This window comes from Anguilla rostrata, chromosome 5 (assembly GCF_018555375.3).
Source record: "Anguilla rostrata isolate EN2019 chromosome 5, ASM1855537v3, whole genome shotgun sequence".
In the NCBI taxonomy this organism is placed as follows: Eukaryota; Metazoa; Chordata; class Actinopteri; order Anguilliformes; family Anguillidae; genus Anguilla; species Anguilla rostrata.
The window spans coordinates 25,444,450-25,460,124 of NC_057937.1; the positions used below are offsets into that span (position 1 = coordinate 25,444,450).

Genomic DNA, 15,675 nt, shown 5'->3' on the forward strand with positions numbered 1-15,675 from the left:
AGCTACAGCAGCAGAAGACCAACCCGGTACTAGCAAGGTATACCTAATAAAGTGACCTGTGAGTATATATATATATAAATTTAAAAAATAATTAAAATTTTCAGAATGCTTGGTGTAACTAAACTCCTTGTGGGGCAAAGTGCTTGTGCAACTTGAAACATTTATTTATTTACCAGTAAATTAAGCAATATGTGAGAATATGTAAGTAACTAAGTTTAAAAGCAGTGGCTTGTATGTTAGTTTAAAGAAAAGAAGCCCATGCAAGCATGCAAAGTCTCAACAAGCCAATAGGGTGACGATTTAAATGTATGAAAAAAGCAAGCAATTAAACAACATAGACAGTTATAATAGCAATGTAGTTTAAAGGAATAGCAAAAGTGTGGAAAATAAGGAAAAGTTGTTAAATTAGTGAAGAAAAATGTATAAAAAGCAAGGAAGCTTGCTAGGAAACTACATGAACTGTTATAAAAGCAATGAGTTTTAAAAGCAAGGACTCGAAAAAGAGTTGAAAACAAGTAAAAGTTGTTAAATTAGTGAAGAAAAATTTATAAAAAGCAAGCAACCGAGGAAACTTGCTAGGGAACTACGTAAACTGTTATAAAAGCAATGAGTTTTAAAAGCAAGGACTCGCAAAAGAGTTGAAAACAAGTAAAAGTTGTTTATAGTTGGTTATTAGTGAAGAAAAATGTATGAAAAAAGCAAGCAAGAAAGGCAGTGTGCAATGAAACTACGTGAACTGTTATAATAGCAATGAGTTTTAAAAGCAAGGATTCACAAAAGAGTTGAAAACAAGGAAAAGTTATAAGTTTTGTGAAAAAGTAGGCAAGCGTGCATAAAGTGGCGTTATTGTGGAACGAATTGGGAGTGTTAAAGTGGTATAAGAGAGGTTTTTAAGAAAGCTAAAGTAGAATAAGTACACACGTTAGTTACTCAGCCGATTTTCTGCGACAAACAAAAGCGGTACGTCCGTAGCTACATGTTCACAGCTGGGTTGCAAGAATCAAAATGGTCACAGTGACCCTGTAAGCAGGACGGAGTTAGGGAGGAGACACCGTTATGTTAGACTATCGCTCCCAAAGTTTCGAAGAGGCCCATCAATAGTCGATGGCCTTTAGGATTTGGGGATAGCCGAAGAGGCACAAAGTGCAGACGGGTAGGAAAATGCATTTACGCCAGGAGATGCGTGCAGAAGGCGAGGTTGGGGGAGGACACAGGCACGCACGTGACATTTCGTATTTCTAGAGATTTATTGGAACAGCTATGGTTAATGGTATTTTTGAATTGTTTTAAAATTGTATTGCAAATTACACGGATTATTGTAATCTGTAAAATTGTGTATTTCAAACAATTTTTAGCTCGCATTAATTGACCATGTGTAGGGACTTATGTTTTATGGTAGGTTAGCCTCTGTGAATAACACGTTTTCAAATACGTAATAATTTTTTTACACAATAACAGGGGGCCACAGAAATAGTTGGTGACAATGAAAATGTTATTTTACACATAGTTCATTCAGGAAACAAAAGGGTTAAGTGTGAAGTAATGAAAACACAGCCTGTAAACTCCATCTCTTATATCTGAAAGTAGGAGTGTTTTTTTTTTTTTTGCCCATGTAATAAAATACAAACTACTTGTATGTGATGCAAAACCTACGGTTATTCTCAATGAGTATTTGATACATGGCACTTTTGTCACATGTATCAACAGTATGTAACCTAATAATTCAGGTCATGGCAAAACATGTATAATGAGAAAGAAAACATTGGTTGTAAGTACATTCATTAGAGTATAAAAAAAGATTTTTATAATATTACTTACATCAAACCTTTAAATGGTTTTAAGTCAAAATTGCACATGTCAGATGCCATAAAGGCATGTTTGGTATCTATAGACAGCAAAGTTTTTGAATGGTTTTAAAATTGTATGGAACAATTACACAGTACAATGATGAATTGAAAAGCAATAGTTTTGGCCAGCAAAGCTTGTGCTTTTGACACACGGTGGTGATGGGGGTGCTGAGGTTAAAGGTAGGTTAACACCCTGTAAAGTGGGGTCACGGGTAAACATCCATTCAAATTTACCACTGGGAGAATGCATTGAAATGTTTTTAACTAAATACAGATACAAATCTAAACTAAATTTTTCAACAACCATGTAGGTAAGAAAACATTGGTTGTAAGCACATCCATTAGAGTTTAAAAAAGGTTTTCATAATATTATTCATATATTATACACATACACATTGCTTTTTTAGAATACAGATACAATCCTAAACTAAGTTTGAATGTTTTTTCAACACCATGTAGGAAAGAAAACATTGGTTGTAAGCACATTCATTAGAGTCTAATAAAAGAAAGTATTTATAATATTACTGACATTTTTAATCCTTTAAAAGGTTGTTTAACCCCTTAGCACACATGCCAAATCTTGCCAATCCTTGCCCATTTAGGGGGTACCCTATTTAAAGCTTTATAACTCCAGATGTGAACACCACAGAGACTTGAAAAATGGCTTAAATGAAGCAAGACATTTGTTCAATTTACAATGCTAATGCAGCTTAGTTCATATTCATAATTTTGGAAATAAAGTGCCACAAATGCAACTGTCTAGACAAAAAATCAAAAATGAATTTGCACTTTTTTAGTTTGCAATGAAATATTGAGAGATTGCATATATACAGCAGGTTAAACTATACATGTCCTGGATCAAAAACGTCTTGACCACAAGTTCATAAAATCTAAGGGTGCATATGTAGAACTACAATAGATGTATAAAGCAAAAACTAAGCAGTGTACCCAGCATCTCCAAATCTATCCAAAATGTGTAAATTATTCATTGCTGGAAATCACAGCTTATTCACGTATTTCACTACAAATCAACTGTTTTGACTCAAGGAACTCACTGTTGCATCACTTTCAAGTGGGAAGTATATCACAATATAGTAACCTTTCCGGTTACAAAATTAATCTGTTAAAATTGGTGGCACTACCATTAAACATTATCCCTCTTTCTTCCATAAAGCTCATTTCCCTCTTCCAACTAGCTGAGGATGGTTTTAAATATATCAGTATTTTTGTTACACCAGATCTCAACAATCTTTTTTCCAAGAACTATCTCCCTTATTAAGAAAATTAAGGCTGATCTTAGTAATTGGTGCTCTCTTCCCATTGCCTTTTTTGGTAGAATTACTGTGATCAGAACAAACATTTTCCCTCATTTAATTCGCCTATTCCATTCTATCCCTTGCTATCTGCCCATCTCTTTTTTCAAATAATTGAACAATTGTTTATCTAAATTCATTTGTAAAAATAAAAAGCTGATGCTTAAATTCACTAAACTGTTCAAACCAACAATCGGTGGTGCCAGTGTACCAAACTTGCAGTTATATCGCTGGTCCACTCAGTTAAGACGCATGGTCAGTTGGTGCATTGGCAGATCTCGCTCTCTCTGAATCAACATGTCCATAGCATGCCATTCTTTACCAATACATCTTTTACCAATTATCAGTAATTTTGAAAAACAAAAACTACTGGGTATATTGGGAAGATTTGGGGTGTATAACACTCTTCTATCATGTAAGGATGTGAAAGCATATCTTGAATTACCTACTTGCCTCATTTCCTCAACTCTGCCTTTCCTCTTCAGCTGAGAAGCATTGGGTTGCTTGGGTGGACTAAGAATGGAATATCAGATCTTTCTTGTTTATTTTCATATGGTGTATTAAAATCTTTTATGCAGATCCAACAACAATATAAATGGCGAACATGTGAATTTTATAGATTTCTTCAATAGCATGATTTTACCTCATTTCTCTGAGAGTGGGAAATTGCGGCTTGGGCTGACAGATGTTGAGAAACTTATGACAAGTCCATCTGGTTCTAGGGGGATGATAATAAGGATCTATTATGCATTATCTATTGAATGTATGTCATACACGTTAAGCCTAAAGGGAATCTGGGAAATGGATCTAGACCAAACCTTCAGCGAAGAGGAATGGTGTTCAATGAAGGAACATTAGCATCTTAAATGTACTTCTATAAATATACATGAATTTACCTTTAAATGTATTAATAGGATTTATTTACTGCCAGTACATTTGCAAATGATATATCCTAATAGCTCTGGTCTGTGGTTTAAGTGTCAAGAAGAAAAAGGTAAATTCTCTTTCTGGCAAAAAGATAAAATTATAGCAGTAAGACTGATGTTACTCTTGCCCATGATTCAAAATGTCTGTTTTCTGTTCTAGTTTATTTGGCAAAACATTATCCTCCTCCTCTAGTCAATCCCGAAGGTGCCATCTCTTAATCTTGACTCTCTCAAGCAGCTATACTGCTTCCTCTAGAAAAATTAACTTGATCTCCACAAAAAATCAGACAAGTTTTGACAGATCTGGGGAACCCTTGAGACTTAAAAGAAGCATCTCTCTTAGAATAGAATAATTTGCTTAATTTTTATTTTACGTTTTATATGTCTGCCAGTTCTAATGTTTATGTACTGTACTTATTTTTCTATTTTCTATTTGCTTCAGTTACTTCTGTACTTGTCCTAGTCCTAGGCTGCATCCCTGTACCCCTGTACTTCATTGTTTGAACATGCAGGTCAACAAAATGTCTAATGTACAATTAATTGAAAACCTAATATTAAGTGCAAATAAATATATATTTTTTAATCACTGAGTAGCACTGTAATAAACAAAATTAACTCACTCTGGTAAAACTAATCCTGTCCAAAGAGGATTTATGATGAAATATTATACTGTTTCACGAATATACTTAAGAGCGTATACATAGCCCATGTTTAACAATTAATTACAATGTTGCTTCTAAGGCTAACTCAAATGAATTGAAATGGGCTTTATGAGTTGCTATCTTGTGATATTTGTTTTAGCCAAACAATCAGCTAAATAAAGCATGCAAAAAAAATTAAAACAAAAAGAACTGCTGGGGAGTTTATTGGAGACTGGATAGGAGTAGACCAGATGAGAGTTCATACCTGGACTTCAATAGAGAAAAGGAAGGCAGAGGTGAAGGAGTGGATAGCTGTGACACAGGGAACAGGACCAGGCCCATCCTCTGTCCCACGGGGCTCCAAGTCTCCATGGGCAAAAGCCAGGAGCCACCACGCCATGGCAAAAAGCATCCAGGAGCAGAGGAATGCAGAGGTGAAGATAAGGAGGGAGTGCTGCCACTTGAGATCCACCATAGTGGTGAATACATCCTGCAGGAACCTGCCCTGGGGTAACAGAAATGTCTAATTAGACAGAAGTGTACAAAACATGCTGCAAAAACAAAATCTCCATTAAAGATTGTTAAAACCTTTTTTCAGAAAGGTTAAAACTTGCTTTGAAATCCTGTTTTTATATTACACTAGCTCTCTATTTTACCACCATTATGTTTCTTTACATTTCTTTTACATTTTGTAACTTCATAGGAACAATTTTGTGGTATCAAGGAGGTACATTTGATTAATTAAAAACAAATGAGAAATAACTAGTGTTATGTCCTCAAGCTTCTCGCCACTCGTTTGATGATGAGGCACAAACAATATTGCAAAAACTAATTGAAAGGTGCAGTTAAATATTTATTTTAATTTTGCAACTGCAAAAAGAACTTAAGAAAGAATAAGGAGAAGAGCCCAGGGACCTGCACAAAAAGAACAAAAGAAGGGAAAGCTTCTAGACTGAATATGTTCATTTAAATAGCACATTAAAAAAATACACTAACAAATTATCCCATGAAAAATAGACCACCAGATTTCCTTCCCCAAAGGAAAAGGAAACTAAATGAACCTAAGCAAATGCTAATAGAAAAGTGCTGCACAGAAGGGGTAGCAGTTCATCTCTCCCAGGTAACCAGGAACCTTATTAACCCCTTTGCGCAGATTACAAATCTGGGCAATTCTCACCCATTTAGGGGTGTTCTAATTAAGGCTTTATAACTCCAAATCTGACTATTACAGAGACCTAGAAAATGGCTTAAATGAAGCAAGACACTTGTACCATTTACAATACTAGATTAGATTACATTCATAATGCAATTATCTTGGTGAAAATGCAAAAAAGTTGTTATTGTTCTCCTTCAGTTGGAGATGAAATACTGAGAGGTCACGCATATATAAATAAATAAAACTATATATGACCTGGATTGTAAACTCCCTTACCACAAGTGTGCAAAATCTGGGGGTGATATGTGGAACTACAAAGATCTATGAAGCAAAAAGTAAGCAGTTTACCCCGGTGTCCCTTTGTGTCTCCAAATGTATCTAAAATGTCTAAATTGAGCATTGCTGTAAATCATAACATAATCATATATTTCACTACAACTCATGAAACTCACTTTTGCATCATTTTCAAGAGGGAATTACTATTGTAGTGTGTTTTGGTCAGGTTTAATCACAAAAAAATTATTTTCAACAACCAATCAGCCTTCTGTACGTCTGTAGAGCCAAACTTAGTGAAATAAACTAGGCACGACAATAGAAATAAAGGATATATACTTATTGGCTATGATAATGTGTGATAGAATATGTGTGATATGACAAATATGTGAATAGAAAAAAATGTAAAATAATAATTAGCAGAATATGAGGAATAATATTATATGATTCTTCCTAAGAGGAAATGATAATTCTGCAATGGCTAAACAAAGAAAGAGGTTAACAGTGCTACCTTTTAATGAAGGTTAATTCATGTAACGCCTATTCCGTTAGTTGACGCGTCAGCTCGTCAGATGGTCCCAAGGCTGCTACAAGTGCATGGACTCTTGGGAAACTTCTTCTTTGAAGTAGGGGTCGGAGGAAAACTGTGAAGATACTTACAGGTCTCAGTGATCGAGCAAGGTGCGAGTTAGGATGCATAGTGAAGTCCGGCAATGTCAACAACTTTTCTCTGAGGGTAAAGACACTTGTTGTCAGGGCAAGGTTGTTGGCGTTGCGAATGTGAGGGGCACAACTGAAAGGATTTTCTCTTGATGGAAGTAAACATAGCAAGCCACACTTCACGCACCACTTCCCCCACTCCAGCAGAGACATATCAGTAAGCACAAAAGGGGATACACTCACAGACATGGGTATTCGGTGTGTGCACAGGGATTTACATTATTATTCGACTGCACTGATTGAATTTTCAATTTGGGGGCAAAAGTATTGTGGCCAGGGTTAGTGCCCACAGGTGGTCATGGATGTTGGTGATCCAGGGGAGGGGCTGTCTGGTGGACAACCCCCTGGTCAGAAATGTCTGACTCAGGTTCAGGCATGGGCACTAGTAGCCCTTCCCTGCTTTCCTGAGTGACTGACTTCACCCTCAAACAGTGATGAATGCTGAGGGATGAAATGCTGAGTCAAGTCGCCAGCTAGGTGATTAAAATTGATGGGAGGTTGCTTGACCAGCAGAGGGTAGTGACATACCTTTATTTTACATAAATAAAGATAAGTTATATCGGCTGAGTTGGGATCCATGTACAAACGAGGATAGTACACAACTTTTAATGCCAAAAAGCCATCTGAGAAAGCTGTCTGTTTCTCAGGCGGCTCGCAACAATCAGATGGCAGGTCATTTGGGGCATGACAAGACACTTAATTGTATAATGGCCCATTTTAATTAGCCAGGCATACGCGGAGACTTCTGCTGATGGTGTGCCATTGACCATATATAAATGGACGACAGGGCACCGCTGTCTTCAGTGGGCGAGATTGAAGGCTGATCGTATCACTACCTGATTGGCCACTCATGCAGTGGATACTGGGAATGCACTCGATTGCGCAGGCGCTAAGTCTCTGGTCTGATACAAAAGTAGATTATACTATAGCTTGAAGCTATATTATAGCATCAAGGTTAGAACACAATATCATCACGATTCACAAATCATTCTAGACATTTTTATATATGAAATTATTCCTCATATTCTCAAATAACTTGCTATGATATGTCATGTGGATGATAGTCTCCCACTATCCATATGGTAAACCTCCATTGAAGTTTCAGGATTTTTAGGGAGCTTATTCTTTGCTGGTCTATGACATCATTATCTGTGCACGAATCATTGCATCCGCTGGCACGTGCTAGGAGAGAAATCCTGGCTTCATGTGGTGTGCCCAGAATGTCAAAAAGTTATTCTGGCGACCATTCCAAAAGTGCAGTTGCATCCACTTCCATTTCCCCTTTGAATGGCTTGGCATGGACCTCATTGGGCCATTAGAACAAAGTGCCAGAGGTGATCATTTGTGTTAGTCCTAGTGGATTATAACTAGAAGCAGTGCCCCTCTGCAATATATCAGCTAAGACATATTGCTGGTGGAGAGAGCACACACACCTGGGTGACTGGTGCGATTTCATTTTTTCTCCCATGTGGGAATCCTGAAAGAGCATAGATCAAGGCACCTTGCTTATGTGACACTAAAGGAACTGTACAAATTGCTGGATGTCAGGTCTATTCGAACTAGCATTTACCGCCCTCAAACCGACGAGCTAGTAGAGCAGTTCAATAAGACTCTAAAGACAAGGATTTGTAAGTTCATTTCTACTGATATACAAAATTGGGACAAACTATTGTTTGCTGTTCCCTAAGCCACCATGGGGATTCCCCCCTTTGAACTATTATACGGGTGAAGGCCCTTTGGCATTTTGGACCTGTTAAAAGAAACTCGAGAGCAGAGTCCAAGTAAAGATTAAATTGCACAAGTATTTACTCCAGGCTCAAGAACATCAGAAACGGCAATACAACAGGGGAGCTCAATTGCAAACATTTAAACTGGGAGATAAAGTCCTAGTGTTACTCCTGTCATCATAATCCAAATTACTCACCAAGTGGCAAGGACCTTTTGAGGTTATATGGTGTATTGGGGATGTAGACAATTAGGTAATTTATTCTGATAGGGAGGGACCTCAGATCCACCATCTCAATTTCAATTTTGCGTCCGATGAGCTGGGATCAGAAAGTGCGCAATTGACGGCGGTACAGTACCTGGGGTTCTTCTTGAGGTTGGGATGAGTCAGTCCTTTAGTAGACTATTATAACATAACTATTATCTTTGGTTTATTCCGAACTTTTATAGTCTGGCTGGTCCATTGACTGACCTCACTCAAAAGGGAGCCCTGATCCAGTCCAGTAAATGGAGCAGTGCCAGGTGATGTGCTTATGTGGTGATCCTCTTTTAATTAGCTCTCACTTTTCCATGCCTTTTCTTTTGTGCACCTTGGATAGAGGACTGGGCCCGTGTTGTCCCAGGAGGTGGATGGTAAGGAGCAACCATTACATTACATTACATTACATTACAGGCATTTGGCAGACGCTCTTATCCAGAGCGACGTACAACAAAGTGTATAACCATAACCAGGAACAAGTATGACGAAACCCCTAGAGAGAAGTACCGGTCCAAGTGCAGGGAACAACCGCATAGTTCAACGTGGACCCTGAAGGTTAAACTGATTAACACTAACACAACGAGAACGGCAACAACGCAATCTATGGAAAAAATACAAGCAGTAGTTAAGACAGTTAATGCACCTAAGTCACCTACGAAACAGCTGCCTAGTTACAACCCTAAGCTTACAGTCATTTACAGGGAGGTAGGGTGGGATGGGGAGAGGTGCAGCCCGAAGAGGTGAGTCTTCAGTCGTCGTTTGAAATGGGTCAGTGTCTCAGCTGTTCTGACCTCCACAGGGAGGTCATTCCACCATCGTGGGGCCAGAACAGACAGGAGACGTGTTCTGGAAGTGCAGGTGCGAAGAGGGGGAGGTGCTAGGCGTCCTGAGGTAGCAGAACGGAGGGATCTGGCTGGCATGTAGGGTTTGAATATCTTGTGGAGGTATGCTGGGGCTGATCCCTTGACTGCCTGGTATGCTAGGACCAATGTTTTAAATTTGATGCGAGCTGTAACAGGCAGCCAGTGGAGGGTAGTGAGCAGGGGAGTGACGTGGGAGTGTCTGGGGAGGTTGAAGACCAGACGAGCCGCAGCATTCTGAATGAGTTGCAGGGGTCTGGTGGCAGATGCTGGTAGTCCAGCCAGAAGAGAGTTGCAGTAGTCCAGGCGGGATAGAACCATTGCTTGGACCAGGAGCTGGGTTGAGTAGGTGGTGATGATCACAGGGTGATGATGTCACTAAGGTGACCCCTAGGGAAGTGGAAAAGTCGAGGAGGGGAGAGGATAGAGCAGGAATAAAGATTAGCTCCGTCTTTCCCGGGTTGAGCTTCAGGTGGTGATTGTCCATCCAGCTCTGTATGTCCCTCAGGCAAGCGGAGATGCGGGCAGGGACCTGTGTGTCCGATGGGGAGAAGGAGAGAAAGAGTTGTGTGTCGTCGGCATAAGAGTGATAGGAAAAGCCATGGGCAGATATTACAGGGCCAAGGGATCTGGTGTACAAGGAGAAGAGAAGGGGACCGAGGACTGAGCCCTGGGGAACTCCGGTGGCGAGGGGACGGGGTGGTGATACCTTACCCGCCCAGGCAACCTGGAAGGAACGGTCAGAGAGGTAAGACTCAATCCAGTCAAGGACTGTGCCGCAGATCCCTGTTGCTGCCAGGGAGGACAGTAGGATAGAGTGCTCCACAGTGTCAAATGCAGCGGAGAGGTCTAGAAGAATCAGGACAGAGGAGAGGGAGGCTGCCAGGCAGTCGAGTGGCCAGGCCTGAAGCCAGACTGGTGGGGATCAAGCAGGTTGTTGTGAGAGAAGAAAGCAGAGAGTTGGTTAGATGCGGCACGTTCAAGTGTTTTGGATAGGAAAGGGAGGAGAGATACCGGGCGGTAGTTCTGAATGACTGAAGGATCTAGTGTGGGTTTCTTCAGCAGCGGGGTGATGTGGGCCCTCTTGAAGGATGAGGGGAAACATCCAGAAGATAGGGAGGAGTTCACAAGGGAGGTGACAAAAGGGAGGATGTCAGGTGTGATTGCCTGGAGGAGAGATGAGGGGATAGGGTCGAGGGCGCAGGTGGTAGGGCGGTGGGTGAGCAGAAGCTGGGAAACTTCAACCAGAACTCTACATCAGCTGCAAGCCAAGCCCCAGGGAGAGTTTGTACAGTACCATTAAAAAGCAATGTCGTCATAAAATGCTGACTCTCCAATACTACCTTTTGGGAAGAACCTTTGTCCTTTATTCAGATGATGCCCCCTCCAATGGCTCCACAGAATGAAGGACACCAACTCCAGGATTAGCCTGGCCCTCCAGCCATTTTGTTTAGGCTAATCCATCAACTAATCTATCAGCAGAGGTCTGCAAGTGCTTGCGCTGACATCCTCTCCCAGGAGTTGCACCTTGGCTGCATTTTAATTGTGGAAGAGTATGACAGGGCTCACGCCTACCAGTTAAGTAGGCACACCCACCTGGATTGTGTTACAAATCAGTACAGGATTTAAACGTGTGCTTCTTTCTACTGTTAGCGTATGTGACTGGGGAATCCCCATGCCAAGCTCAACTGACTAGCAAGAAGAACCTGAAAAGCTGTTTGGTAGTTTTGTTTACCCTGATGAAGTGTCTAGATCTGGCCTCACTACAACTAGTAGCTAGGTTAGTGGATAGGACTAGAGAACCTCTCCAACTCAGATGCCAGAGTCCGTATCTTTTCAGTAGGCCAGGCATTCCCCAAAAATCAGGCCAATTATTAACAAACCCTAAAGCATTAAATTAGCACCACTCCAATAGCCAGCGATTTAGCAATGATAGCCTACTGTAGACCTCGTCACTCCTACGAAGTGGAAACTGGCCGAAGTATATTACTTCTTGACACATATTTTTAGTCACTGCACACACTGATACAAAGTTATTTTTGGCAGGACTGCAACAGCGAGGCCAGCCCTACAAACGTGAATGTCTCTGACTGAGTGACTGAGTGATGAAGTTACACCATTGGTCGGCTGGATCACGTGTGTCATGACAACCAAATAAACAACAGCGCGAGTACAGCATTTTCTCCTCAGGCAGAGTGACAAACAGGGCAGAGGATAGGATTACATTACCGGCGAACAAGAGAAAATGTAGATTTAACTAGCTAACGTTAAGTTAGATAGATTTTACAGTTTAAATAAACATTCGCAATGTATTCTCTATTGATGTTCATGGCCAACTAATTCATATTAATATTAATAATATATTGTGAAATAATGTTCCAGCTAACGTTAGCTAGGTAACGTAAACAGATTTGCAACTATATATGAAATAGGCAAAATATCGCAAACAACCTGTACCTAGTTATGTAGGAAAAAATGTCTTTGATATCCTCCAGTAGTTATTTTTTCAGTACTTTCGTGATTTTTTTCAGTGCCAGCAAACAAGTCAGAGGTGGCCCAGCGCTAGTTTTTGGTTGCTAAGGGGACCTGTATCGACCACCCCATATAAATGAATGGAACTAGACATAAATTTGCTAGCATACTGTTTAAGTATCCTGTCTTGCGTATTTGAGGTTAATATGAGAAAGCACGTCTAGGAATCCGTACATATTCACTGTTGTAACCCAAGTCGCAGGACGCAAAATAGCCGAGAGGAAAGCAGTTTGAAATTATAGCCACGTTTCCACCCAAAGTACCAGGAACTTTTAGTCCCAGGAACTACTTTTCAAGGAACTAAAAGGTTCCTTCAGCCCATTGTTGTCTGCGTTTCCACCGCGGTCTAAAGACCTGCGAAGATTAGGCGAATTAGCCCACTGACGTATGAAAAAGCGACGTCGTCATCGGTCTATCTGTCGTATGATTTCTTCTGTAACCCCATATTACCACCGAAGTAGCCTACATTATTTTCTAATAACCGGGACAGCCCGGAGGGGTTTATTCTACTTATACAACGGGTTACCAACAATGATTATATATGGTTACTTTAGTATTTATTGATTTTTATCGACTTAATCACCTGAAATTGAAATATTCTTCCGCGGCCGTTTGGGCATATTTTAACGTTGTCAAGCAAAACTCTCATTGAAAGTTCGACTTGGACCGTTGTTATGCAACAAATAGGATATAACAGGCCAATAGTCAGATTGTAACTGTTTTACATATCCTCTCAAACACATTCATTATGTTTTATGCGAACATTCACTTTCATGTCTTGACATCCGAGGCGACAGAATGCATTCACATTCCACAAATAACTGGTAACAACAGCAGAAAACATGCACACGTTGTAATCAATTTGCTGTTGAATTGATTACTTCGACTCCCACCGTCAATTCCATATAGGCTAATCGCAAAATGACAAGAATAAATAGAATGAAAACTCGGACTTGCGTGAAAATTTTAATTAATATTGCAGTGGTATAGCCACCGTTTGATTTCCTTCAAAGTTACTGCTAACGGACCAGCGAGGTGTGCCCTCCAGATGCAAACCATGCACCATAAATTAGTCCATAGTCTTGGTCTTTTTGTGGAATTGAAGAATCGCAGAGTAAAATTATGGTAGTCTGAAAAAGCAAAAGGGACGATTACTAGAATTAACCTGTTATTTCACCCTGACAAAAAGAGCGGAAGGTGATTTCCAGTTTGTTTTTACTGTATCACCAATGTAAATTACGCAGAACTACCGCATACCTCACATAACTGTATCAAACGTTTTGAGTCAATTATAAAGGGCTAACAAAGAAAATCCGGAAGAAAATGAGCAACTGAATTAAACCGTTTTAATGTTTTGGTACGTAATATGCTGTCCCAGCATGAATGCTTAACATTTTATAAAACGAATACTAAAGCAAGAAAAGAACAGAAGAGCGCACACGTTATAATCCTCAATCTTTTAATTTCTCATCTGTTCCAAGACATTGGCTGGCTATAACCAAAAGTAGGCTACTGCGCCGCATAACATACAAGTTTGAATTCAAGTTATTATTATGAAAATAAATCGGTTTGCGGCTGCAGACTTTTAAAAATGGCAGTTGAAATAAAATACTGCGAGTAGTCGACCAATCAGAAATATTCAGCGCTTGCGCCCCACCCCAAAAGTTCTGGTACTTTTGGAAAGTACTACCCCCCGAGCAGGGACTTTTTTTGGGGTAAAATAATTTAGGGACTTAATTTAGACCCTGGTCCCTGCGGTGGAAACGCAGGTTCCTAGGAAAGGTTCCTAGTTCCTGGGGAAAGTTCCTGCGGTGGAAACGCGGCTTATGAAGCAACGTCTGCGCCATTGGATTTAATGGGTCGCGATGAGATAATTATGAGTGTGTTCCTTATCTTAAAGTTGATATAGTACATAAGGCTGTAATAATATAACTAAATGTATATGCATGAAGTTGGTTTTTTACATTTAGACAGTTTATTATCTGTATGTTTACAGGACATACATTTTAATAGGTAATGATGCTGCTGGGAAAGCGGAGACTTATACAGACGTATACAGTCATGTAATGACATGGCTCTCTAGCCCGTGGAAAAGCAAACCGGTTCTTAGAAGGTTCGCAACTTGAACCAACTGCGAACCGGCACTAGCACCAGCCCAGAACCAGAACTAGGTTCGAGTTGGTGGAAAAGAGGTAAATGAAAGTAGTTTGAGGTGTCTAGGTCATGTGACCTAAAAGCTATTGAAATTCCAAACTTTGAAAAATTCATATAAATGGTAAATGGACTGCATTTATATAGCGCTTTTATCCAAAGTGCTTTACAATTGATGCCTCTCATTCGCCAGAGCAGATTAGGGGTTAGGTGTCTTGCTCAAGGACACTTCGACACACCCAGGGCGGGGTTTGAACCGGCAACCCTCCGACTGCCAGACAATCGGTCTTACCTCCTGGGCTATGTCGCCCCCCTACATAATATAGTATGAGATGAAAATGGACAAAGCAAAGGCTGTGCAACATGTGTCAGTCCAAGCATTGGCACTATTGCACCCCCTATGGAGTGATTTTAAAATGGTTTTGTCCTCATGATCATATACCTCCACCCAACATATCTACTGAATATCATGATTATTGTATAAAATATTGATGACTTATGGCAAATTGTATCCTAAGAGACGCTGTCAGATTACTTAGTTGCGTCGCCATGGATGTGTCCTGGCCGCTTGCCGTAAAGGCCTTTACTATGTCGTAACACTTAGATGGCATGTCGTAACACTTAGATGGCCCAGCGTGTACGTAGAGCTGCAGCGCTTTCGAGCCGCAACTAAAAAAGGCGTCAGACTAGTGTTGTCACGATACCAAAATTTTGACTTTGATACCGATACCAATGTTTAGTATCACGATACTCAATACTGAAACGATACGTGAAACTTAAACGATACTGATTCGATACTCGGTACCTAACGATACTGAAATTACCTTAATAGATCAGAAACGTAATGTCCACAAGGGTTGACCTCATTTTCGAATTCACGGTTTATTAACAACCTGGTTTATTAACAACCTTTAAGTTGAAGCCTGTTCAACATATCAATAAGCATAGGCCTATAGTGTTACAACACTAAACCATAGAAAACTATATTAAATATATTTCAAAAATTAAACAATTGTAAAGTAAATTATCTTTAAGCAGGTCTTTCACTTTAAAATAGATCTAAACACAGCATATTTCAATAACAATACAGCATCTTCCTATAATAAAATATTTCCAAATTAGAACACCTATTGCTACTGAAGTGAACTCGAAGCTTGCGCTGTATCAACGAGGATGAATGTACAAGCACACGTCACCTGACTTGGCTACCTTATGCTGGCCCCACACAAGAGGATAATTGGGCTAATTTTAAGTCCGATTCGCCCTTCCCAA

At 40.0% G+C, this 15,675-nt stretch overlaps 2 protein-coding genes across 2 annotated transcripts in view; both read right to left on the minus strand.

Moving 5' to 3' along the window:
* Positions 1 to 15,675, minus strand: part of gtf2h1 (general transcription factor IIH, polypeptide 1) — a 284,403-nt gene that overhangs the window by 118,816 nt on the left and 149,912 nt on the right. The gene's annotated exons all lie outside the window — the stretch shown is intronic.
* kcnj11l (potassium inwardly rectifying channel subfamily J member 11, like) overlaps positions 1 to 15,675 on the minus strand; it is a 129,213-nt gene that overhangs the window by 84,574 nt on the left and 28,964 nt on the right. The window contains exon 3 of the mRNA XM_064335668.1: positions 4,993 to 5,232. Coding sequence (XP_064191738.1) covers positions 4,993 to 5,232 — 240 coding nt within the window. The remainder of the gene's footprint in view (positions 1 to 4,992; positions 5,233 to 15,675) is intronic.